General features: G+C 39.2%; 1 protein-coding gene across 1 annotated transcript in view; it reads left to right on the forward strand.

Moving 5' to 3' along the window:
- Window positions 1-1,207: 1,207 nt before the first annotated feature.
- The window catches only part of LOC147164284 (aryl hydrocarbon receptor-like), a 45,619-nt gene continuing 20,078 nt past the window's right edge, over window positions 1,208-26,748 (forward strand). Inside the window, exons 1-2 of the mRNA XM_086090870.1 lie at window positions 1,208-1,562; window positions 17,484-17,674. Coding sequence (XP_085946996.1) covers window positions 1,504-1,562; window positions 17,484-17,674 — 250 coding nt within the window. The 5' untranslated portion in view covers window positions 1,208-1,503. The remainder of the gene's footprint in view (window positions 1,563-17,483; window positions 17,675-26,748) is intronic.

A 26,748-nucleotide genomic window follows, 5' to 3' on the forward strand; every position in this document is an offset into this window, starting at 1 on the left:
CAAGGCGCCAACTCTCACTGGAACGGTTCGCAAGTGTGAAGAGGTTGGGATTAAAATCAGATCCTAATCTGAGACCATGGTCCTCAGTCAAAAATGGGTGGAGTACTGTGGAGTACTCTCACCCAATCGGAGATGATATCCTGCCCCGAGTGGAGCTCTTCAAGTATTGGGATCTTGTTCACGAGTGAGGGCAGGATGGAGTGGAAGATTGACAGGTGGATTGATGCAGCGTCTACTGTGATGTGGACTCTGTATTGGTCTGTTGCTGGATTTACTGTTCAATTTACGTTACTACCCTCACCTACAATTACGAGCTGTGAGTTGTGACCAAAAGAACAACATCCCGCATACAAGTGGCCAAAACGAGTTTCTCCGAGGGGTGTCCGGGCGCTTCCTTAGCGATAGAGTGAGAAGCTTGGTCATCCAGGAGGGGCTCAGAGTAGATCTGCTGCTCCCCCACATTGAGAGGAGCCGGATAATGGCTCGGGAATCTGGTTAGGATGCCTCCTGGACACCTCCCTGGTGATTGGTCATTACCTGAGCCCTGAGCACCTGCGATGTCATTTTCAGTCGACAGCAGTGTAGCAAAATGTGTTTTTAAAGGAATTAATTGTACACGAAAAATAATGACGTTATCAAATTAACTATAGACCAATAACTTTTTATGGGTGAAAATGGCTAAATTAGTCAAGTATCCCTTTAACAAGCATTATTTAGACATGGCAGATAGCGCTATTCGCTCAGTCTCTCAATTTACATCAAAAACTTCAGAATATGCAAATACAATTTAGTTAGTTTGGGAAGCTTGTTTTTCTCTCTCTCATTTGGGTAATAATTGCCTTGTGTGCAAACATTTTTATAATAATAATACCAATTATTATTATTAATATAAAAACAATTGCAACTTTTGCAATTTTTTTGTTTGCGATTTTTTTTATTTCTAATCCATTCTTTTTTTAATTGCATATAAAGAAATACATTTCTCTCCATAACTTGAGAGAGTGAGTGAGTACTTTTGCCACATTTAAGTTCAATCACAAATGCAAGCATTAGCATAAATTTGAGCAGCAAGCATGTATGTACAGTATTTTGTAGGTAAAAAACAAAACAAAACAACAAACCACGCTGTTTGTTCGGAGGAGGAGGAGGAGGGCTTCCCCACCACCCCACCCCAAACTCAACTGTGCCTCCTCCTCCTGCTCTTCCACTTCTGTCACAGTAATACCGTTTCAGCCCCCACCACAACACCGCGGACCAAGGCCAGCCGCACTGACCGACCGACTAGGGACCCTGTCACCACGGCACCAAACCACTGCGGTCTCAGGTTGTGCTGTTTTTTTCCTACTCCCCCGGGCCTAACAAGGCGGGTGGATACCGTCGGGAGTGACTTTATTTTTACACAACAGAAAGAAACGAGCGTGTCCTCGCGCGGGAGGAGAAAAGGTCGACTCGGTGGCGAGTAGACGAACTTTTGGTGAAGTTTGCGTGGCAAGCGGCACACAAATGTTGGCTACCTCTGGGACTTACGCCAATAAGAAGAGGAAGAAACCCGTCCTCAAACAGTAGGTCCAACCCCAACTGGGGGACTTTGTTGTTGTAAATGGTCGTGAAACGTATAAGCAGACATTTTAAAAGCCTAGCGGTCATATTTGCGCATGACGCTTAAGTGAAAGTTAGCAAAGTTTGTCTCCTTGAATATGTTGCAATGGTTTACATTTATTAACCTGGCATGCATTTTATGACTGTGAGAGTTAAACATTATATATATATATATATATATATATATATTTGTACTCTATCTATGCTGCAAGGAATAACTACATTTCATGGGGATCTATGTGTCCTGTCAACCTCTCGCGCGACTGTACTCACTGTAAAAAAAGAAAAAAAAGAAAAAAAATAGAAATCTCGGTGGTAGAACACTTAATGTGAATAATCGAATTCATATGACTAAACAAAACACATAATTGGGAGAGTTTGATTGTTAGGTTAGGTGCGGACCACCTTAAGAATGTGCGCCGCTCGGCTCTGGCACTAGTGCATTAATCTCAATCAAGTTGGAGAGTCAACTGCTGCTCTCACGCGATGCACCTTGGAGGGCGGGGCAGTCTCGCGCGCCTCGTTCTGTTATTGTAATCTGATATCCCCCCCTTTTCTTCCCCCTCTATCCGTGCTTCAACTTTCTTCGAGCATGTCCCGCTTCCTTTTTGGCTTTTAAAAGTACTGTATAGAAGGCTGCCAAGTTGATAGTAAAGTAAATACTGTACTTGTGAGTTTGGTTTAGTCCTGTCAGCCCTGATATAGTCTTACAGTTGCTAATAAATTCTTTACTTGTAAAATAATAATATTTTTGGAAAATATTTTAAAATGTTGTTATACTATTAGGGAGGCATCAAAATCAAAATTCATGGCCAAAACCGGGAACCGAAAATATGGAAACTTACTAGGGATGGGAATGTTTGACTGTCTCACTAATCGATTCTGATTTTTGGGTCTGCATTCCGATTCGGAATAAATTTTCGATTCAAACTGATTTTCGCTTCATGATTTCATTATTTGATTGACTAGGATTTCACTTAAATCTGTAGATGTGCAAAGAATCGTCGTGATCTACTCAGTCTGCTTTGCAAGACAGAATGACAAATAGAGACAGTCTTTTTTTAATAATTTTTATTTTATTTTTGTATTGTAAGGAAAGTGCCTTTTCCCATAAAAACAGTGTGTCGACCACAACTGCTGCTCTGTGTAGCTAGCTATATATTTTATAACTTTTGTATATGTGTATATGTGTAACCTAGCAATAGCCAGATTGATAATTGTGATTCACTTAAGAGAGATATCCACAATATCAATCTGGCACTGCTCCACAGTGATTTGCTTGGGAAAGGCGGGACATTATATACAATACTTCGAGACTAGACTGGACTAAAACCCTCATTAATGAACAATAACTGGGATTAAATCAGTATGCATTTTTGTCGACTAATGAAGACAAGACGAAAATGTACTTCACTTAACACGCTGCAGGAATGTATACAGTGAAGCAACTTTACATTACTCACCGGCATATGCTCTTCCTATGCTGCAAAAAAAAACAAAAAAACTTTTGTTGGCATAACTTGATCGATCCTTTTTTCTTCTCTCTAATTTGACTACAATTTAAGAGTGTATCTGAACGCGTGGAACCACACTGTCCCTAAATGGTCAAATCTTTTACAACATGAACAGTGCTCCCAATAAAGGCACACACAAACAAGGGCAAGACAGTATAAAATAAATAAATAAAATTGATTTGGGAACATTTTATATTGATTCTGAATTAGGGATGCACGATAATATCGGTTGCCGATAATTATCGGCAATTATCGGCCAATTTGACGACAAAAAGATAAACCAGATAATACAGAAATCCGCCGATAATTATCGACAATTATCAACCAATTTGACGTCATACAGATAAACCAGAGAATAAAGAAATCCGCAAATAATAGATATACCACGTTGGTCCATCTGTTGTGGTTCAAGTTGTGCCTCAACCCCACCTTTCTCCTATGGTAGTGTCGCATATTTGTGACGTCATAATGTGCGTGACCTCGTGTTCACAGAAGATGCATCATGACGACATGGCAGTTGCCAGTGTGTGCTTTCTTTACTGTCTCCCCAAAATGTTACCCTCACAGTTTTTTTTTGTTGTATTTTAAAAAACATGTTTAGTTTTGGCAAACTCAAAATGAGTTACTAAAGCCAAAGTTATAAGTTATAAAAGCCAAAGTGAGTCCAAATTTCAGCTTTATAGACATTCATTGGAGCAGCTCGTATTTCCTTCTTCGCCATGTTGAAGCTTTGCTGTACTGTACTGTAAACTCGCGAGATTGTATTGTAAAGACACTACACTAGATAATTCTCGCGAGAGTTCAGTGTTACTCTGGCGCAGTAGGCGCGCTCTACCACTGTGCTGCCAACTAGGCGGGAGTTTAGGTGCGGCACAAAAGTAAGACGTTTTATTCAATATTGCAATATTGTTTAAACATCGATTCGGCCGCATAATGGATCGATACGAGAATTGCACGCTGTAAGATCGCGGTATATCACCAAATTGATTTTTTTAACACCCCTAGTTGGTGATATGGCCTAAAAATTATATCACGATATTTCAAAGAAATTTGCGGTGCCACTATTTTTGACGATATTGGTAATAATTACTGATTAGTGATTAATGCTTTGGAATAATAAAACTTTTATTGCAGCACAATATTTAAGCTAGATTTTTACCACAATTGAAATGTAAACAAAGTGCAAATACTTAGCAAATATAAAGAAAGTCCATTATTTTCTCCTAGTGTGGTTGATCTTTGTCGTTAAAACAGATCCAAGGAATAGTCGATAGGATAATCGATTTAAAAAAGAATTAATAGCGACAGACCTACTAGCCTGCGAATAACAAAAATCGGTGTATAATTGGTGGCCATTGTAATTGCAAAAAACAAACAAAATTTTTTTTTAAGGTCATTGTGAATGCTTGTAAAGGCAGACAATAGCATCAGCTTGAACATATTATTGATATTATGCTACAATTACAGATTTTCTGAACGAAATATACCACATGATATGGCACTTTTAAAGTAAAACAATGTTTCTTAAAATGTTGGCAGTAACATTTGGCCCGGCAGTTTAGTGTTTGCTCAAGTGTGACTCAAAGACAAGCATTGAATGTGATTTATGTAAAACATTTGTATGTGGACAGCTGTATTAGGCCCACAGAGCCTGATGGATGATGTTGTTTCCAACCAGCTACTGAGCGCGACGAATAGGAGAATCTTACATTCGGGATCCTGTCCAGGTTCTCCTCTGTGGTTTCCGCTTAAGCGTGCTAACTAGAATTCCCAGTAACTGAGCGCTTGATTATACTGTATAAACAAATGTTGGGAGTACCACTAGTGATGAGTTGTTTGTGGTGACACGGATGCAGATGTTTAGTAGCACAACTACTCTCAATTCTATAAACCTTTTTTTTATTTTTTATTCTGTCTTTAAAAAAAACCCTGATGTGTTACTTTATTACCTCAAACTTCTCTCTATGACGAAGTGGAAAGTTCAACTTAAAATAGTTGGAGGAATTGTTGTTGAACATTTTTCATAGGAACTCCACTCAAAATTGCATCTGACAGTAACTTTGAATCTTGGAGCTTTGTTGTGCAAAATACTGTATGTTTTATTATTCTGTGCAATTTATAGACTAAAGTATTGTGACATTGCAGATAGATATTTATTGCACAGAACAAGCAGAGAAAGGAGAGAACGGAGCAAAAAGGGTACAAAACACTTAGCATAACAACAGTACATGACAACAATAACATTTAATTGGAGTTGGATTTTATCTATATGTAGACAGACTAGGCAGGCAGTGCTAAGGCTTATGAGGAATAAGTGATGTAATGAATAGCAGACACAGTAGGACGGGATAGGATAGGACAGCCCCAGAGCTGGGAACTTCCATTAATCATCAATTACCATCAATCTTCCCATCATCACAAACACAAAAAATAACCCAAACTACTTGCCTTATCGCCTTGAACAGAAAGCCTTGACAAAGCAGTTTTTCAAATTAACCACATTATATAAATAATGTATAATATTTATTTATTTATTAATTGATTGTTTTTCCTATGTTTAATAAGTTAAAGTTGCAAAGTGGTCCTTGCATCCTTCGATTTTTCAGGATGCAACCCACTCCTGGTCTAAATGAAGCCCATCTCGGCAGCGTATCAAACCTCTGTCTTTGCCTATCTCTCACGCCGTCACACATGGCAACAAATGAAAACCGGTTGCCCCAGACAGCTGTAATTTCCAGTTCAATAATTGAAGTAGGCAAATAAGTAAATGTAAGGCTTTGGCTTTGGGCACCCACCGTATGATGTAGGTATGGTGCTATATAAGTGTACTCCATTTATCATTGTAATTGCATAGGACTTTTCATCTGTTGGATTATGATGTGTTTTTTCCCGCCATTTTTTCAGGAAAAGCACAAATCGATTTGAATGACTCTCGCTGATGTATGGTGGGGGGTGACTATGCATTGCCAATCAGCCCTGAAAACAAAAAGAGTGGGCAGTCTAGGAAGATAACTTAATCGTAAGGGATCTGTAAAGCTATTAGAGCGTCCCCTCACCAAACATAAATCCCATAGGTATTGTTAAGATGTATGAATAAAGACTGAGTCTTCTAGTACTGTACAACCTTACTATGGTTTTTATTTTTTAAGACAAAAAAAGGTTGTTTAAAAAAGAAGAAAAACCATAAGACTTTATTGATTTTGTAGACAAGATTAACTTTTTTTAGCCACTGTACAACCTTGTTGAGGTACAATATGTCTTTAATATTTGTGTCCCAATAGTGTATGCATTTCAATAACAGCCATACTACTCTGAGATTGCCTGATCTTTTCTGATCTCAGACACTAAGCAGGGTGAGGCCTGGTTTGTAATACGATGGGAGACCATGTCAGATTACCAGGTGCTGCAAGTTTATCTAACCTCTGGGGGAGAATAAACCAGTCCAACTCAGTGTCAGGCTCAAGCCCAGATAAATAGGGATTGTTGGTGGCAGGATGCATCCATCAACTATTTTTATTTTTTTACGATGTGAAACAGATTTAACCCCCGAATAGAGAACAAGTGTATGTGTTTCAACTCTAGAATGAACACAAGATTGTGGCTTGTACAGCATTCTGTACAATATATGTCTGTGGCCTTGTCACGTGAAATGCCCATGATACTATTTTAACTCATTCTGTCAAAAAAGATTATAGCATGCTTGTGTCCGTCGTGGTTTACAGTGTTGATACTGCATGTTTGCAGCACTTGCCTGGTAAATTGCATATAGTCAGACAGCTTCCAGTGTTTGTATCCCAAAATAAAAAGGTGGCCTGTGTCTGAAGATCTGGAGGTTATTTTTCCCCTGGACGGCCAGCTGGACTTGGGACATACAAAGGCACCATTGAGCAGACACCGTAAAATGGCTGCGGTCGCCACCCGAGAGCATTCCTCCTTAGATCTGCTCATCCAGATTGTCTTTTACGCATTCTCTTTGACTTGCTTTTTATGACATAATTTAAAAAAAAAAAGAAGTCTTGTTAATGCTGTAGTTCCCAGTCCTACCAGTCAGAATCCATTTGCGAGAGTGGGGTACTAACTTGGTTCTTTCATCCAAAAAATTCCCTTTGTTAAGGACACCTCTGGCAACACCCTCACAAGTGTGGAGCAATGGATTACATCAGTTGTTCAATGATTTACTTGTAAATTATTTATTTGTTTTCTGGGCAGCAGTATTTCACTAGAATGCTGTAACTAACTAATCTGATTTAGTATCTGTAGAGGGCACCAGAGCTTGGATATAATTCATTAGTCAGATATTGATCTGATGTTCTGAAGCGTGAACTAGGACTGGGTCATAAGGGCATGAGTAAATACGCAAAAAACACAAAGATTTTTTAGGCCACTTTTTTTGCCACACAGCAAATTAAATTCACTCACCAGTTCAACGTTCTACTTTGTTGCTAAAATGTTACAGGCCCAAGCAGTAGTAAAAATTACATGTTAACTCATTTGCTCCCAGAAACGTATAAAAACTTTCTATTTTAAATATTGCCACGGTCCCAAAAATGTATTTATACGTTTTTTTTAATGTTTTTTTTTTAATGCTAGAGCCATACAGAAGGCTTTGATGCAGCCTCTGACCTGAAGAGGTGCCTTAAAGCAATGGTTGTTTTTACAAAAAACGGCCAGCAGGTGGCAGCAGAGTATGAGGTCAACAAGGGTCATGATGCAACAAGATCTTTTCCCCAGTGTTTTCTACAGGTTTGTGAATAATGATGAAACTTATATATATTCTAATGCTAATTGCTGCAAAACAGAAACAGATAAAAATGTACTTTTATCCTGATGAAAGGAGAGACTCTAATCTTTCTTTTGGAAGGTTCCATGTTTTCGTTGCAATAGAACACAATATTATGTGGGCCTCGCAAAGTCAATCAAAACCCAGTAAAACATCCGGGAGCGAAGGGGGTTGCTTCAGTGAAAATGACTGGTAGTGAATGAGTTAATTTTGCAAATAATAATAATATTGCATCGGATTTATATAGCGCTTTTCTAGACACTCAAAGACGCTTTACAATGGAATGGATACATTATTCATGCACTCACACATTCACACTGCGGTGGCGGTAAGCCACTTAAGTAGCCACAGCTGCCCCCGGGGCAGACTGACGGAAGCGTGGCTGCCAGTGTGCGCCTACGGCCCCTCCGACCACCACCAAACATTCGCACCTTCCATACACCAGTGTGAGTAGCACCGGAGGCAATGTGTGTGAAATGCCCTGCCCAAGGTCACTACGACACATGACTCGGGGAGAGCGGGGATCGAACAGCCGACTTTCTGGTTACTGAATGACCGTCTCTACAAACCTGAGCCACGGCGGCCACAAACTGAGCTGTAGTAGCTAAGATTTGTTTTGGGTACCTTACTACCTTTTTATTGTTTTCAATATTTTTTTAGGTAAAACCTAGCTAACTTTTGTTTGATGAAATGTTTCATGTTTACCTGTTTTCATTTTGTTTGAAAAAAATACCACAAAAGATTATCTTGTGCAAACTAAACCTCCAATTAATTCCATGGCCTTTGTTGTGCACTCTCTGAAGGACGCTCGTCTATCATAGAGTTTAGGAATCTGTATGTTAGGTGATTACACATTAGCATTATAAAGTCCCATGAAGTTCAACTGGTTTGATGTGAAAAAGTAAAAACAAACAAACAAAAAACATAATTTGATGTCGCAATATTGAAATATTTTTCCGTACTGGTCAGTGAAAAAGAATGAGTAATGTTGGGATATGGGAGCTAGTGATGATCCTGCAAATGCTTTTGTTTTTTTAAAGCTGCATTTTTCTCTAATAATTTAAACATGGTTATTTTTAAGTGGCATACTGTATATTCATTTTTGAATCATACACACTCATTGATTACTAAAATGCAACCTTTATCATACTATCACACACACACACACACACACACACACACACACACACACACACACACACACACACACACACACACACACACACACACACACACACACACACACACACACGCGCACACACACACACACACACACACCCCCCCCCACACACACACACACAAAGGTGTGGCGACAAGCCAAGTCAAACAACTCCCAGTCATGGGTAACACAGCGGCCTTTTGTTCTCTGCCCTTTGTTTCGCTGTGAGAGCGCTGACACACAACTGACACCTAGCTCTCCACTTTTCAAGATGATGCTTGACTTGAAAAAAAAATGTGTGTAATTTATTGTCTCAAACGTTTGTCTCCAAGTCATGGAAACATCAGGGAATGTGAAAAACAGAGTTCCATTTAAGGACTGTAGAACATTTAAGAAAAACATATAGTAAAATAAGAAAATTATTACTTAAAATAAGCAAAATTATCTGTCAACAGAACAAGAACATTTTACTTAAGTTTACCTGTAAGATTTTGGAAAATAATACGAGGCCCATATCAATCACTGTGGTATTTTTTAGACTAAAAACAAGTAATGTTGACTTTTTTCAAGCTGTAATTAATAGAACAATTTTAGAAGTATTTTTTTTACACTTGGATAACTGATAGCCTGAGTGTCTAGCAGGGAGGTAACATGTCCCATATTCTTTGTAATGACCCAGCCAGGAATTTAACCCACAACCTTCAAGACTGAGGGTAGGCATTCTAAGGCTAGACCACTTAGCTGGTACTGAAACAAGGAAAAATGAGCTATGTAAATATAACGAAATAAACCATATTGCACCCGTCTGATTGTTTTCATATTTGTATTTTTTTCCATTTATCTTATTACTAGATTATGTAAAATCTTAAAATAAGAAACCTGCATCGCTGAGGCTGGCCGGCGCTGTGCTGGCGTCAAAGCAGACAAAAGTGTGTTAGTGCAAGACAAAAGTGTCTATGTGTGGTGCGTTGTGCGTTTACCATGGTAACTTAGTAAAAAATATTTATTTTTTATTTTTTGTGATTCTGAAAAGATCACAGCATTGTCAATATCCAATTACATTTGCAGTCATTCCTCTTCAAATTTGTTTGCACTGGCCTTTTATATATTTTATTTTATTTACACATGATAATGCCAATATAGTGCGACAAACACTAATATTCCCCAAGAATGCTGGGTTGTAATTTTGAGTCAGGGTGGGCCAACGATCTTGTGAACAATCTACTATACCATACCACTATTTATATAGCTTATTTAAAAGGCAGAAAAAGTTGCCACCAAAGTGCTGTACAGGTCAAAGAAACAACAAATCAAAAGCATAATTGTAAACATATTAACTCTTTGACTGCCAGACGTTTTCAGAAAAGGGATGCCGCCAGTGCCAGCCGATTTAAGCATTTTGACTGATTTTCAAGGTCCACAGAAAATGTTCTGTTTGGACTATGGGAACACACGTACTACCAAATGAAAGATTGGACTTTCATCTTTCATCAGAAAAAAAGAGTTTGTTTCTACCTTATTCCGTTCTTTAGTAATCAACAATAGAAAATGGTTAGTTTGACCCAATTTCGCCTGTGTTGGACCAAAATACGGAGAAATCAAGCTTTTAGTGAAACGATATTATTTCATGCATTCTAGTGAATTTGACACTTCTTTTTGTCCATGAATGATGCCACAAACACCTAAATAGTGCTTTACTTCTATAAAACACTACCACCAAGAATGAAAAAGTGTTTTTTGATAGCAAAATACGTTTATTTACATTCAACAGTGTAACAATTTGACAACAATTTGGCAAACTATTTACAAATGTGTGCAACTGTGGTGCTATTTACAAATATGTGGATGTTTCAACGACAGTTTTTCTTTTTGTAACACTCTCCTGCGTGCAAAGAGACGTAACAGCATTTGCACAACAGATTGCCTCTTCGCGTGTGCCACTTTCTTGCAGGCCGTTTTTTTCCGGGGAATAGCAAGTATATACTGCAGTGTGTCATCAAGTCTAATATCAGGATCATGCTACGGTTACGTTACGGTGGTGTTACGTCTCGCTTCCCCGTGTCCTTCAGTTGCTATACCGGGTGGTAGGAGATCCATTTTATCCACTCCATTCATGGTGGCATCGTAGTCCAGAAACAGTGTCTTCTCCGTGATCAGACTGTACCCGCTCCTCCGATGAATATGCATTGGACTCGGGGTACTCTTCATTGTCCGATCGAATGTCCGCTTGTGCAGCTCCGCGTTTTCCGGCCTTAGCAGCGCTAGCCGCGCTAGCCGCGCGTAGCCGGTGAGGCTTACAACGTGATCGTAAACACGTCCAGGCTTCCAACTTTGGCGTCAAACTCGCAGTCATCATCATCATCATCATCAATCTGCATTGGTCGATGCCAACTCTCCATCGCCCGATCGAATGTCCGCTTGTGCAGAAGTACCCGGCCGGCTATTGTGCGCGTTTTCCGGCCTTAGCAGCGCTAGCCGCGCTAGCCGCGCGTAGCCGGTGAGGCTTACAACGTGATCGTAAACACGTCCAGGCTTCCAACTTTGGCGTCAAACTCGCAGTCATCATCATCATCATCATCAATCTGCATTGGTCGATGCCAACTCTCCATCGCCCGATCGAATGTCCGCTTGTGCAGAAGTACCCGGCCGGCTATTGTGCGCGTTTTCCGGCCTTAGCAGCGCTAGCCGCGCTAGCCGCGCGTAGCCGGTGAGGCTTACTACGTGATAGTAACAGGCCAAAGCTTCCAACTTTGGCGTAGAGCTCGTTGTCATCATCATCGTTGACATCAATGCGCTTTTTAGTATTGATTGATGCTTTCCGTCTTTGAAAAAAATGCTCAAGCGTGAGCTGCTTGTAACCGGTTGCTTGGTCTAGCCATTGTGGCTTGGATCAGCCATTGTCTCCTCAACACTCTAGCTCCGCCTCACGTCTTCTACTGACGCCCACGGTGGGCGGCCCATCCAACCTTGTGCAAAGAGAGTCATCGCTGCCATCTAGAGGCCAAAACAAGTCATTAAACTTACCTGATCTGCCTGATATTTTCAGCACAGCTGCCCAAGGCTTTCCTGCACCCGTTTTTGAAAAAAAAAAAAAAAAACATAGGGGACGTCTTTTAACGTCCTCGGCGCCCTTCCCTAGGTTTATGCTAAACGTTTTATAACGTTTATGGCAGTCAAAGAGTTAAAATGTAAAACATTAAATAACATTCAAGCCTGGTCTCCCCTGAGCTTAATTCTGGAATTGGGAACAGCCAGGAGAGATTTGTCGGAAGACCTAAGGGACATTGAGGGAACATAGGGTTCCAGCATGTCAGAGACGTAAGTGGGTCCATTTAGGCACTTAAAAATAAACGATAAGATCTTAAAATCAATCCTAAAATGCACAAGAAGTCAATGGGGGGGAGGCCCGAAGCTTTAACAATATGCAATTTTACATTATTGACTATTAATACTGTCTCAAAAAGATAATAACTTGAACTAGTGTATAGATGAATAATGAGGAAAGAGTGATGAAAGTCCTCATTCACTGAATCAGCGGGCAGGATTCAGTTATGTGACTCAGTGTTGAGCGCAACACAGCGTTGTTTCAATTGAAGAAATATGGGCGAGTTTCTTGTGCAAGCGAATGATTTAATAGCAAGATGTGGGTTCTGGAAAGGGTCTGACGTTGAACAAAATAACACTGTTGTTAAGACGTGCTGAAAAAACGGCCGTCGTGACGAGCATTTCAACGACAATTCTGTGTACCACCACTTGCGAACAAAGCGAACTTGGCGTCTCCACAAGCATGATTAAAAGCTAAAGAAATTATAAGAAAGTTACAAAACACGCAGAAAACCGCTGAGTCAATTAGCAAGAGTGTACTGTACCATATGACAAAGGAAGTAAACCATAGCAAGACATTACCAACGGCAACGCCAGCACCTACATTTGTTTCTGAGCAGTTCTAGCCTAATTTTTTTTTATGCCAGTGTGTGAAGTAGTTACAAACCTGTCTATTTGATTTATAATATTTAATTAGGTTTACATTTTGGTTTCATCTTAATTTACTGATTTGTTTAAAAAATAAAATAAACAAAAGCTTAAAAGTAAGATACTATTGTGAAAACCTGATTTGGCACAGTCTCCTGATATTTCGATGTAGCCTGGACATTTGAATTTGTTTATTGTTAAATATTTCCATCGAATGTTTCACAGATGTTTTATACATCTGTGAAACATTCAATTTAATTTAATTTAATAAAATGAACAAGAAAAACTGCATCTATCCATAAATGTCCTGGCAGACAAACATTTACAGCATTTTTTGTAAGACATCGTCAAATTATCGCCTTTGTATTTGTATTTTTTGTAATCGAGATATTGATTTGCCCATTATCGCCAACCCTTGATTTTGAGACATCACCTACCCATGGTGAGAAAATTGCCCATGTGAAATATGAGTTATGAAGCAAAATCCAGCCGTTTTTATCCATTTCTCAAATTTTTGCACAATTTGCAAAAACTACCCATGGTGAGAAAATTGCCCATTAAAACAGTGGCAACTAATTTTTGGATTCGTTTTAAACAAGTATTGTGAATGACTAGTAGACAATAGTGGTGTTTTGTTTCTCCATAGCCATTTTCAGCAGACATCAGCAGCACTGACTGACCCATGACCCTTTCCTCCCTTGTCTTGTCCCATTCCCGTCCTTCCCCTTTCCTGTACTGCCTTGCTTCTCATTGCAGTCCTTCCTCACAGGGTGTAGTGCTGCTTTCCTAGTCACACACTGTTGTTGTATACATTTTTAAAACTCATTGTTGTCTGTTGTTATTTTTCTTGCCGTGCTTCCTCTTGCTCTCTGTCTGCCCTCCCCACCCCCACAAAACAGATAGAATCTATTGAAAAGGGGTTTAACGGTTGTTAAATTTAACTTTGGTACAGGGTTGGGGAATTCAGTTCCAGAAAGTTAAACAGTTTGGCTTTAACAACAGGTGCTTCTACTCAACAGGTGGAGACGAGCTTGTGTACTTGCCAATTAATTAGAAACACCTGTGGTTAAAGCCAATATGTGTCAGGGTTTTCACTTTCTGGACTGGATTCCCCAACCCTGCTTTGGTATTTCTGTATACCGTGCATCCTAAAAAAAAAAAAAAGTATCCCTGGTGAAATGACAAAAAACATGCACGTTAGGCCATTATTTCGCAATTACATTTTTAAAAAGAAACAATACACACATGACCCCTAAAGGCCGTATCCCATTGAGGGGCGAACGTTTGCGAAGTTTTAACGGTTCTAATGTTTTTTTGGTCTTATCACAAGGACATTTTGAACATGTTCCAAATTTCCTTGCGACAAGAAAAAACATTTAAATGTTTAGTGAACGTTATGAGCGTAAACAAACTCTGACAAGGAATCGACATACGCTGGCTTAGCAAATGTTCGCCCCTGAGTGGGATACAGGCTTAACTGCATGTTCTCTCAAGTCTCAAGTCAAAAACCATCATTTGAATAACCTTTGAAGCAAATATTGTATTGCTTGCAAGGAAGACAATTTTTCTGATCTTTTCTAAACTTTGTCTGGATTTACAAATGGCACAATTTGGTTTGGGATCATCCTGGGGAAAAAAGGGGTGAAAAATAGAATTTGTTATCGTCCAAATTTCTTTCTATACATTGTGGACAAAATTCCAATATGAATAGGATGCCAATGCAAATGATTAACTCTAACCTGCCCTGCTATAAATTAGGGGTGCATCGATCAGTATCTGCCCCGATTTCCTTAATTTTGGGTGATCTGTCATCGGCTCATCCCTTAAAACACAACAGATGTTGTCCACCGATCTCATATACCTCTGCACAGGTTTGAAAAAGTCAGCTACTGTCCTCTTCTGCTCTGAGAACTGCTTCATGTGCTGTTAAAACAACCCATTTGTCTTGTTTCATATGTATTGTTCAAAGTTTTACAATAAAACAAAATTGCTACATTGAAGGTGTGTGCTGATTGTTATAAAAAAAATGGCATTGCCAAAAATCAGGAGCCAGGTCAGCCTTTTTAAAGATTGGGGATCGGTAGTTGGCTAGAATATTGTGATCGATGCACTCCCTACTCTGAATCTAAAACTTAAGCAAAAAGGCTTTTAAATACATTATACGTGTATTTGATGTGGGTAACAGTAACACCAGAGACATCTATTAAATTTATAATTGGTAATTGAGCATTTAGACTTGCAGTGCAAATCCAACGATGGAGACTGTGAGCGCTATATGGAGAAAAGTTTTAAGGTAGTATGGGTTTTCCGGCTCAAAGGTAATTTCAACAAATGGCGAAAACAGCATTGGCATCTGTTTCATGTTAATTCCTGCGTCTTGAATTCTTGATAGAATGTGACCCATATTACGTCCAAAATGTTTCTCAATAAATTTGTTGCGTTTTGTTTTCACCTGCAATTTCCTGCTTGAAACCAGTTTGAACCAATGGGAAAAGTATTTAGTCTCATGTGCAGTTTATTCCATGAAGCTAAGATTAATTAATAATAACCTATAATTAAATGCTTTTAAAATTAACAGCTTGGAACTGCCTGTTTACATTGGCCACATCATTAGAAGGATAAATTATGTTCATTAACTAAACCACACAGACAAATCTCAGTTAAATTGCACAAAGCTGTTTAGTTGTTCATTGTGCTTTACACAATAAGAGCACATAACTTAATTAATTAAATAATCGATCAGGCTGGACTCTACCTGTAATATACCTTTTCAACTGTATAGTACCTTACAGAAGACAATAACTTAATACAGGAGACCTTCATTTGCCTCCACCGTTGGTGTTTGTTGACGTTACTCATTGACGGCAATACGTTCAATGCAGCTTGGTTTTAACAGTTCCTCAGTATTATTTTGAAGTGGAACCAAGGCAAGTTAAGCCAAGACAGTATTTTTTAGTAGAAAAGCGTCTTAAGTTCCCTCTAAGCCATAAGTCATCATATAGCAAGAAACAATTGTGTTTCCCATCCATTAAACTTTCAATTAAAAGACATAGGTTTGAACAACTTGCTGTTTTCATAGCTCTAACTACGACAGTCAACACCACCCAAGACCTTCTCGTCACTGTGATTCTCCACCTCTTCAGAGCATGTGTGTCTGATTTCGGAGTCATGTGCGAGCATTTGGCACTTGAACGCCTCCTTGTAGGCGACAGCCAAGCTGAGCGAGTACAGCTTTAAATAGGTCAGACGTGGCTGCCGTTTTAGTAACCGGTGGAATGAGGAGTGGCCATGGCAAGGGAGGAAGGAAGGAAGTAAGGAAGGATGAAGGTACCATCAAACAGGCCACTATTGGCAATGTTCAATTGTGATTGTTTCCTCGTAATCTTTCAGAAATACCAAACTTAAATCTATTGAAAACCTTCCTTTATAAGGCTTTAGACAACATGAACACATGATTCAAACTGTCCCAGTTGGGATTTTCATTCTTCTATGTGGCCTGGTTCTGATCGTGTATGGAATCAGATGTCCTGTAAAAAATCAGATATGAATATGATATCTGCCAACGTGACCGTAATTTGAGTGGACAGATTGGATATATTCTGTCAGTCTTAAATAGGCTGATTGATGACATAAATGAGTCTACCCAAACTATGAACAATTCAATTAAAAGCTTCAGCTACGAAGTCCGTACAGTAGATGATGGCCAAAATTTGTTTGTTTTCTTCATTACTGTCCATTCCAGATGTAAGATATTGGATATGGGTCACTTGAAATTGGACGAGCCCAGTACTGTGTTGACAATTGCTCAATTTAAGAGCTGCTCCAGGTCTTTCGCAATCTGAGTTCCTAACAGGTGAAACATGATATTGTTGTTTTGTTCCAAGTCTAATTATTGACGTTTTAAAGGAGACATAAGCAAACATAGCACATGTATCTCACTGTCTAAACAGCCCTATTTAGAGCAGCTGCTTGTGGAGGCTGTTCTTTTATGGGTGGGAGGATAATTATCTGCACTTTTGCCAAATTTGTTATTTTATTTTACTTATTTAATTGCAAGCTTTGTGGTTATTTCAAGTGATGTGTTCGCTTTCATGGACGCAGAGATGCAAATGTCTTTCATAACTTCTCGGGAACATTCTGGATACTTTGTCAGAAACATTTCGATTTTGTAAGAAGCATTTGCATCTCAGCCAAAACAACAAATGCGATACAAGAAAGAATTGGAACATCATTAATGTTTTTTTGATATTTTTGTATTTCCTTTCTTTGAATAGTTTTGAGCGACAAAGTATAGACATCTTATGAAAAAGTACTTTTTCCCTATATTATATGCTCTTTAATACTTAAAATCAACTACACCCGGTATTTGTGCTTTATAGGCTATGATCATTTTGGAAACTTTACAGGCCCAAAACTGCTATATCAACAAACCAAATTTGATTATTTTCCTGATATGCAGAAAAAAGCCTAAGGGTGGGAATGAAATCATCAAATCTAACCCTTCCAAGCGCCATCGGGACCGGCTAAATGGGGAGCTGGACCGGCTGACGGACCTGCTGCCCTTTTCCGAGGATGTTCGCTCATGTTTGGACAAACTGTCCGTCCTTCGCCTCAGCGTTGGATACCTGCGTGTCAAGAGCTATTTCAAAGGTGAGTTCTCGGTTTTACCCCAAAAAACATGTTATTTTTGTTTTTGTTTTTTTCAATCTCTTGGTCAATGGTCGAATCAAAAAGCCAAGGAACTAACTGTTAAGTAATGTTTTGCTACTTGGCTGTACCAGTTGATTCATTCAACTAGTTTGGTGTGTAGACCAAAATGACCTTAGCAAAGGCCCACATCTGTGCAGAAACACTGTTGATTGATTGTTGAGAGTAGCAGATGAAACAAAACAACTGGCATGAATTGAAGTTCAGACTGCAGCCAAGCCATTTTGCGGTATGAATGGACATGTCACCTTGTCACAGGTGTAGTGACATTCCGGTGCTGCCTGTTCCCACAGCCTTTCACCTGCTTTGTTGTTACAGTTGCAACATTCATCGCTCATTGTAGTGTATAATCATTGTTATCTTATTTTTCTGTTATAAATTAATGCATATGTTGCCACTTCATGCAAATTATGCTCTCCCCACCGGATATAATTTGAATGCAGCATAAACATGTATGAGACAGTTTTGATTTATTGAGTTGTTGTTGTTGTTGCTAGTTCCCATTCAAGGACTTTTTTGGCCCCGTGAAATACAGGCTACGCTTTGCGGCATGCTGCATGTGGCAGGTTACGATTTGTGGTGCCTTGGCACCTGAATACAGTGGAGTCTACTACCCTGACTTTGAAGTAGTAATGTGTTCTGTGGCCAAGCAACTTACTATATCTGTAATTTATGCCAAAACAGTTTTAAAAAATGAATTGAAATGCCCATTAATTCATTTCAGCCCCCTCCAAAATCACACATTTTTAATAACGAAAAATTGAGCACTGTAATATACAAAAATACAATGCATCATAACAAAAGAGAATGTGTAGAATTTAACTGGCAATATAAATTGTAATGACTGTAGGTATTGTCTCATGAATGACATCAAGATCTGGAGTTGGGTGTTGGTTGTTGCCGTTTCCATCTGTGCCGCCTAACGTACTGGCACCCCGAGTTCCCAGTTGGAGTGCCTAGAGCGCGCTCCAGCATTCCTTTTTTTGGGGCACTTTGAATAACCATACACATTTGAACAAAGCTCAGAACTTCCAAACGGTCATATGCCAATTTTGACCGTGCCGCATGGCACCAAACGTATTTTGTGGCTTCTGCCACAGCAAAGATTTACTATTTACTTGGGTAAAAAAAATTCAAATTTAGAACTGCCCACCAGCGATTATTTAACATTTGATTAATCTCTCAATTATTTGGTTCCCTTAATTGATGAATCATATTTAATAAAAACATTCTGTACAAATTTCCATCCCATTATTATGCAAAAACAGGTAATTATTTAAAATTGACAGTGCAGAAAATGCACAAGCATACTCTATATTATGATTCAGTTACTGGTTTGGTTTGTAGCGTGCAGTGTTAAGGCAAGGCAAAATTATTTCTATAGCACATTTCATACACAAGGCAACTCAATGTGCAACACCGACAGGCAACAACAAACACAACAGTTAATAACATTCAGAAGCAGAGCACAGAAAACAAAAGTAGCTTACAAAAATTACTAAGAAGAAGAACATACATTGGCAATGTTAAAACCACATTAGACAGAAAACTTTAAAACCAATTAGAGTAAAGAAGAAGAAAACATGATTTAAAATGTTTAAAAGACCTTCGTTTTTTTGTGATCAGCAATTAAAGGCATAAATTGATATGCTGATCACGTACATTTCCAAAAAGGGAAATAACCGATCACCGGATTCTAGTTAAGATAAGCCATTTTTAACTACTCCGGCAGGGTTACACAAATGACCATTTCAAGACACACCAGGTCTAGGAAAAACACATTGATGCCGATGGATCGGACTCGCTGGCCGGTTGTTTGTGCCTTTTTGCTAACATCACCATTCCTAATAAATCCACCTCTCTCTTTACCCCTAACTAAGTTTCAGGACAAAAAGCAGCAGTCATGTTGAAGCTAAAATAAATTCCATCCATAATCAAGTTTTCTGGTGAATGCAGCAGTTTTCATGCTCTGTGATACTGTGGGAAAGGAAAGCAAATTCTTTCCATAAAAACAGGGGTTGATCACATTTCAACTTAGTTGCAAATACCCTGATAATCAAAATGGCACATAACCTGCACACTTACTGCCTGTTGTAAACGAGACCCCTGAGCTGGTTACCATTTTCGTCAGTAAATGTTTGTTTTTAGTTGAAAGTTGTGAAGCTCGATTCAACTTTTTCTTTCTTTTTTTTTTTTTTTTAGAAACCTTTAGACATTAGTGAGTGCACTTCATTTGATATAAAAAGCTTCTGATTAATAAATTATGTTCATCGCCATCCACATTTGTTGACCACATTTCTGTAAAAATTAAGTCTACAAGTTGTTAACCCAATGAACCGTTAACCACCATATTGTGACAGTTTTAATGGCATACTGTACTACTGTAGTTTAAATCAGAAGGTATTGAAGGCTTCTTCAGTCCTGTATTATTGTGTTAACCTCCTGTAGTGTTGATATCGCAAAGAAATGCCTCTCTGCATTTCACTTGGTCTCAGTTAAAGGCTGTGCTCAATAAGACTTGTCTTTACCCTGAATGTGGCATAAATGGAGGACACACTGCATCCAAATCACATGCCTCATCACGCCAGCCATGTGCAAGCCATCACCTGCTGATCCTCACCTAGCCTCTGTCATCACATTATTATTATTTTTTTGCGGTTGTACGAAGAAATAAATGATACGCAACCAGAGTTTATGTGTGTAAATGAGTAAATGTGTGTACTCAACGGCATGTCTTTTCTAATGTCTTTTGTAATTTTGTTGTGGTTTTCCTGGAAAAAAAGGCTGAACTGGTCAAGTGGGTAGAAACTAATGAAACACATTTAATTGATTGCACAATGAGAAACCTCAAGACCTCATATTTTTACAATATTTTTAAAGTGTTTTTTTATGTACAGTACTTTGAAATAAAAAATAAGTATGAAACATTTGATACTACATAAAGCCTCTAAATTACATATTTAAAACTAGATACATTTCAATAAGTCCATCCATCCATCACATCCATCCATCCATCCATCTTCCAAACCGCTTATCGAGCATTAGGCTAAAATTCAAAACACTCATTTTGACCGGCTCTGGCTAATGCTGAGCTCATACTACACAACTTTTTTCATTGTTCACGACAGCCGCTATGTCAGATTACCAGATAAATTTGTTATGTGTCTTGGACCGGGCGAGTGGCCATGCTACAATTCTGACACTAACCAAACCCCGCCCGATCATCATGTCCTGCCGCCAAGAACACAGTCCAACGGCACAGGTCATCAGGGAAGTGGGACAAAAATGAAAGAGGCAGCAGGGAAACAGTTTGTGGCCATACAGGACTGTGAAACACAAGTGCGAGTCCGTCCGTCCTGGAGCTAGCGGCTCTGTAGGAAGAACGAGCTCATTGTGCACTACAAAACAGCAGATTAATGGAGGGGTAGTTTGCAATGGCGGCATTACATGAGATGTGTGACAGGAATGAACACAATTTCCGACTCTGCCTTTTACAGCGAGTGCATGCCGCACACTCCCGGCTTGGCACTTGGCAAGTGCTATGCACTCTAGGGCTGCACGATATTGGAAAAACATGCAATATGCGATATGGTTGTTAAATATTGCGATATCGATATTATTGTGATAGTTAACATTTTTATTATCAAATTAAATAAATAAAAAAATTCATGTGGCAAAATAAGCAAGCTCAATGTATCCTGAGGTTTGTCTACAACACATCTATCGGGTCAAAACGGGCCACATTTGTGTAGTCTAACCTTGGCATAAAAGGCCTTCGTGGGTCAAAATCCAGTCGTCTAACTTGTTAGTTGTTTTAAACTCGACTTTTACTTGACATGTTTAACTCATTCACTCCCAGACATTTTCACTGAGGCTCTTTTACTCGATTTTGACAGATATCCACAGAATATTGTGTTCTATTGCTATAAAACATGGAACCTACCAAAAGAAAGATTAGAGTCTCTTCTTTCATCAGGAAATTTTTTTTCTATCCGTTTCAGTTTTGCGGCAATTAGCATTAAAATATAGCTAAGTTTCATCATTACAGTATTCACAAATCTGTTTTGCAACGTGGCCCTGGTTGATCTCTTATACCCTGCTGCCATCTGCTGGCCGTTTTTGTAATAACTACCATTGCTTCAAGCATTTTCTTCAGTTCAGAGGCTGCATGAAAGCCTGCTGTATGCTCTAGCATAAAAAAAACGTTAAAAAAAACTACGTCTTTGGGAGCATGGTAATATTTAAAATAGAACGTATTTATACGTTTATGGGAGCAAATGAGTTCAATATAATTGTATTTAATATATATATATATATATATATATATATATATATATATATATATATATATATATATATTATTTACAATTAAAACCTCTTCCCTAATTAGATACCTTCCCCCATCCACAGTTAAATAAATAAATCATACCACAATTTTTGGAAATCTGGTAAATTACTTGCACAATATCAAGTGCTGTTCCTATAAACCAATTCAGTAGTTGTGTACTCTATTGCGCTATTGTTCTCAACACAGTCACAGTGGTAACACTTCCTCTGGAATTAAATTATTTAGACTCAACCTTGCTTGTAATTATATGAACTTTCTGTGCATATAGTGATTACACATGATTCAAGACACAATGTCTAGCCACATTCTTTGTTGTGTGTCGGCGTGAGCTCACCAAAACTGACTCTGTGGGGTACTACTGGTCAAAACACCAGCCATGGATGGGTGCTCAAGTGGGGACATGTCTGAAACCTCAGACTAAGATCTTGCAAAATCGTCGAGTGAAAGAAAAGAACAAATGTGACCGTCGCGCGGGAGATTTAAAGAGCCGATAGTGTGCGGCAAGCTATTTATGGCAGTAGACTTTGTAGCGTGACTTTATGAGGCCTAGCTGGATCTTTTTGCAAGCCTTGTAGCTCGCTGCTGCTGACATATTTGTGTTTAAAAGAAAGAAAGGGAGGAAAAAAGACTCATTGAAAACATCCAGGGCCTGTTAACAATCAGAGACGATATGGTAACACAGCCTCGTCTGCTAGTGTTTGGGATATCTGAAGCATGTACGCACAACCCCAAACACATGACACAAATGGAAGAGAAATAAAGAGCGGCTTGTTGTGTCCTGGCGACTCCCTGGAGGTAGTGCGTACAGCGGGAAGCCCGCTATGTGGAGATGTAGTTTGTTTCCTCTTGATTTATGACTTGCCGTTCAAGGATGGCGTGAGAATGCAAGTAACCACTTTTAATCATGTTTTCATTGTTACCATACCCCCATTCCGCAGAGGTTTGGGCCTCCCAAGCACTACATTGCGTATGATTACTGGAACCCAGCTCACCCCACATTGCTGTTGGCCTCATATTGAGGGTTCAAGAAGTTTGTTTTTCAAAAACAAAAATAATTTGTGTGGTAGTTATCGTTTCAATTCTTAATTCATATTTAGGGATTAGCATTGACGGAGACCATCATCCGATTTTCAAAATGATTGGTGCGTTGTACTCTATGGAGGACCAAAAGTGCCAAAGTTAAATTAATTATTTCTGTATTTATTTATTTCATAGTCCTGTGTTGTAGCGTTTCATGAATTTATTTTATCTGTCAAACTGGCCCGTCAAAGTTAGTGGGCGGGGCTAAAGCCCGATTCATTTAAATCTTGTCTAATCGACTGCTTCGGGCCTGAAGTGTTTAGACACATGGTGGCTACGGTGATGGATTTTTTTTTGCTGATATAGAGTGATCAAGGCTTGTTGTGCAAAACCAACATCAAAATAAAAGTTATATTTCTACTGTTTCGTTTAAGTACAATTTTGACTTGTAGGTGTTTCCATTGAAGAGTGATTTGCTTCTGAGGCGTAGTTCTTTTAATGTCCTTGAATCTCACGAGATCTCACAGTTTTTGTTGGCAGTTCACGTCACGCTAATGGCTCCTCATGCAACGTCACGAGAATAAATAGTTTGCGTGTATGGAGCCCCGGCAGCCTTGGTTCTATAGCTAAACCGCTTTATGCTTCATAAGACTTATTGTCCCCTCAGAAAAAGCGAGTGGCCCTGTATTTCATTCTTCTTCTTCTTTTCCTTTGGCTTTTCCCTTCTGAGATTGCCACAGCAAATCAGTTGCCTCCATCTAACCCTGTCCACTGCATCCTCTGCTCTCACACCAACTACCTTCATGTCCTTTTTAACTACATCCATAAACCTCCTCTTTGGTCTTCCTCTAAACCTCCTGCCTGGCATTTGGAAACTCAGCATCTTTTTGCCAATATACTAATTCCTTTTATTAATTTTACTGGGCGGGGTCACATGACTACAGGAAATGCGAAAAAAGTGTTTCCAACAAAACTGTGGGGGTTATTTGCTTTACATTTTACAGGGCTACCACAAACGACCATTTTGCTCGTCGACTAGTCACAGATAGTAAGGTACAAACGAGTTATTTTAATAGAATTAAATTGCAACTTTCTTCTGTTCTCATTGTAAGCGTGTACACCATGGATGCTCGGCATCACACTGCCCCTAAGAGGCCAAAATGTGCAGGAACACGTAGTATTTGTTTTGCAATTACTGTTTTAGTAGTAGTAGTAGTACAGTATTTTTTTTCCCTTTTTTATTTTTCCTTTTTTCTGTTTAAGAGTCACAGAATTTTCTTTTCCTCAAAAGGTCCCAGGATAGCCCACTAAGTCCCCAGACTTGTGAAAATAGCATAAGATAAAATAAATATGATAAAGAGGGTAATGTAATGCTTAAGTTTGAAAATGAAGAATATGGGAAGAGACTTGAATTTTATATATTTATAAGGTTGTTATACTTGACAAACAGAATAGTGTTCAAGAATAAAGTGTTCAGCGTGAAGGGATGAATGAGTGTAAGGCTATGATAATAGTTTTCAGTAGTTGAGTTTTAGTAGTTTTAAAATCAATGAATAATCGTTTAATGACTCAGGATTTCAATCTCAATCCCAAAAAAAAGTACTGATTATTATTTTTCCCATAATTGTCCAGCCCTAGTCAGAAATGAAATCAGGCATCAGCCACAAAGTGCTTTCCTTTTTTTTTCACGGCCATGCTGCCATGAAAGGCAGGTTTGCATCACATTAAGTACTTTTTGTGAAATGCGCCCTAACTTTCACACTCTGTTGCTAACGCCGGTTATATATAGCCATGACACTATTAGCCCCAGTGTTGTCACAGACAGGCATACAGACAGCAGTAACAGCAGGAGATATGGCAGTTTAAAAAATAACAATGACGACATGAGCCATACCATTAGCCGCAGACGGCGGTTGTGACCAGTCGACAAGTTAACTGTCACACAAGTGTATAAGGAAGTGAGCCTCTGTAAAACATGAAAACAGAACACTAACTTTGACAAGTAGCAAGTCTTGCTGCTTTAAATGTGAGTGTGCTTACTTCACTTAACTTCCTGTGTATATTCTTCTTCTCTTCTCATATTCTTCTTTTCTTAACACTCCCAGCTGCTTTTTTTTTTTTGGTAATAAGTGCTGCATCTCATAGATTATCTTCTTCTGGATACCCTTGCTTCATCTCCCTGTCCAGTTCAAAACTTTTGGACTGCTTATAAGTTGTAGTTAGGGGTGTCACAGTCATCAACAAATCAATGAATTGCACGATAATTAAAAATGAGCTCGATAAGTTTGCCGGGCTCAATAATTGTTTACCAAAGACACTGAGTAATGAGTTAGCTTCCCTGTATCTGTTGTGAGTCGGGACAGACTCCGTAACTCTTTGACTGCCAAGCATTTTCAGAAAAGAGAACATGTGGGTGCCAGCTGATTTAAGCATTTTGAATGATCTTTCAAGGTCCACAGAAAATGTTGTGTTTGGACTATGGAAACACAGATACTACCAAATGAAAGATTGAACTATCATCTTTCATCAGAAAAAAATGTTTGTTTCTACCTCATTCAGTTTTTCAGTAATCAACAATAGAAAATAGGTTAGTTTCACTCAAATGCTCTGTTTTGGACCAAAATACGGAGAAATCAAGCTTTTTGTGAAACGATATTATTTCATGCACTCGAGTGAATTTGACACCTTTTTTTTTTTCCATGAATGATGCCACAAACACCTAAACAGTGCTTTACTTCTGTAAAACACTACCAACAACAATGAAAAAGTGTTTTTGATAGCAAAATACGTTTATTTACATTCAACAGTGTAACAATTTGACAAAACAATTTGGCAAACTATTTACAAATGTGTGCAACTGTGGTACTATTTACAATTGTGTGGCTGTTTCAACTACACAGTTTTTCTTTTTGTGTGGTATATTGTGTAAAACTCCCCTGCGTGTAAGGGGACGCAGCAGGATTTGCACCACAGATTAGTTTTACTGCGATTGCCCCTTCGCGTGCAAACCCTACACTTTCTTGCCGGCCTTTTTTTCCGGGGAGTAGCAGGTATATACTGCAGTGTGTGTTTGGCCATGTTGTCATCAAGTCTACTCTCAGGATCATGATACGGTGACCTGGTGTTACGTCTGGCTTCCTCATGTCCTTCAGTTCCTATACCGGGTGGTAAGAGATGTTCTGATCCATCTTATCCACTCCATTCATGGGGGCATTGTAGTCCAGAACCAGTGTCTTCTCCGTGATCAGACTGTAGCCACTCCTCCGATGAATATGCATTGGACTCGGGGTACTCTTCATCGTCCGATTGAACGTCCGCCTGTGCAGAAGTGCTCGTTTGTGCACCACGTTTTCCGGCGTTAGCATCGCTAGCCGGTGAGGCTTTACGACGTGATCGAAGCCGCCGCGTCAACGCTTCCAACTTCGGCGTCAACCTCGGAGTCACTATCATCATCATCAATGTGCTCTTTAGCATTGGTCGATGCTTTTCGCCTTTGAAAAAAATGCTCAAGCGTGAGCTGCTTGCAACCGGTCGCCATTTTCGCTTCCTCAGCCATTCTCCCCTCAACACTCTAGCTCCGCCTGACGTCTTCTACTGACTCCTACCCGATCTTGTCCAAAGAGAGTCATCGCTGCCATCTCGTGCCCAT

Source organism: Leptonotus elevatus, chromosome 12 (assembly GCF_054856555.1).
Source record: "Leptonotus elevatus isolate MCC_2025b chromosome 12, RoL_Lele_1.0, whole genome shotgun sequence".
Taxonomy (NCBI): domain Eukaryota; kingdom Metazoa; phylum Chordata; class Actinopteri; order Syngnathiformes; family Syngnathidae; genus Leptonotus; species Leptonotus elevatus.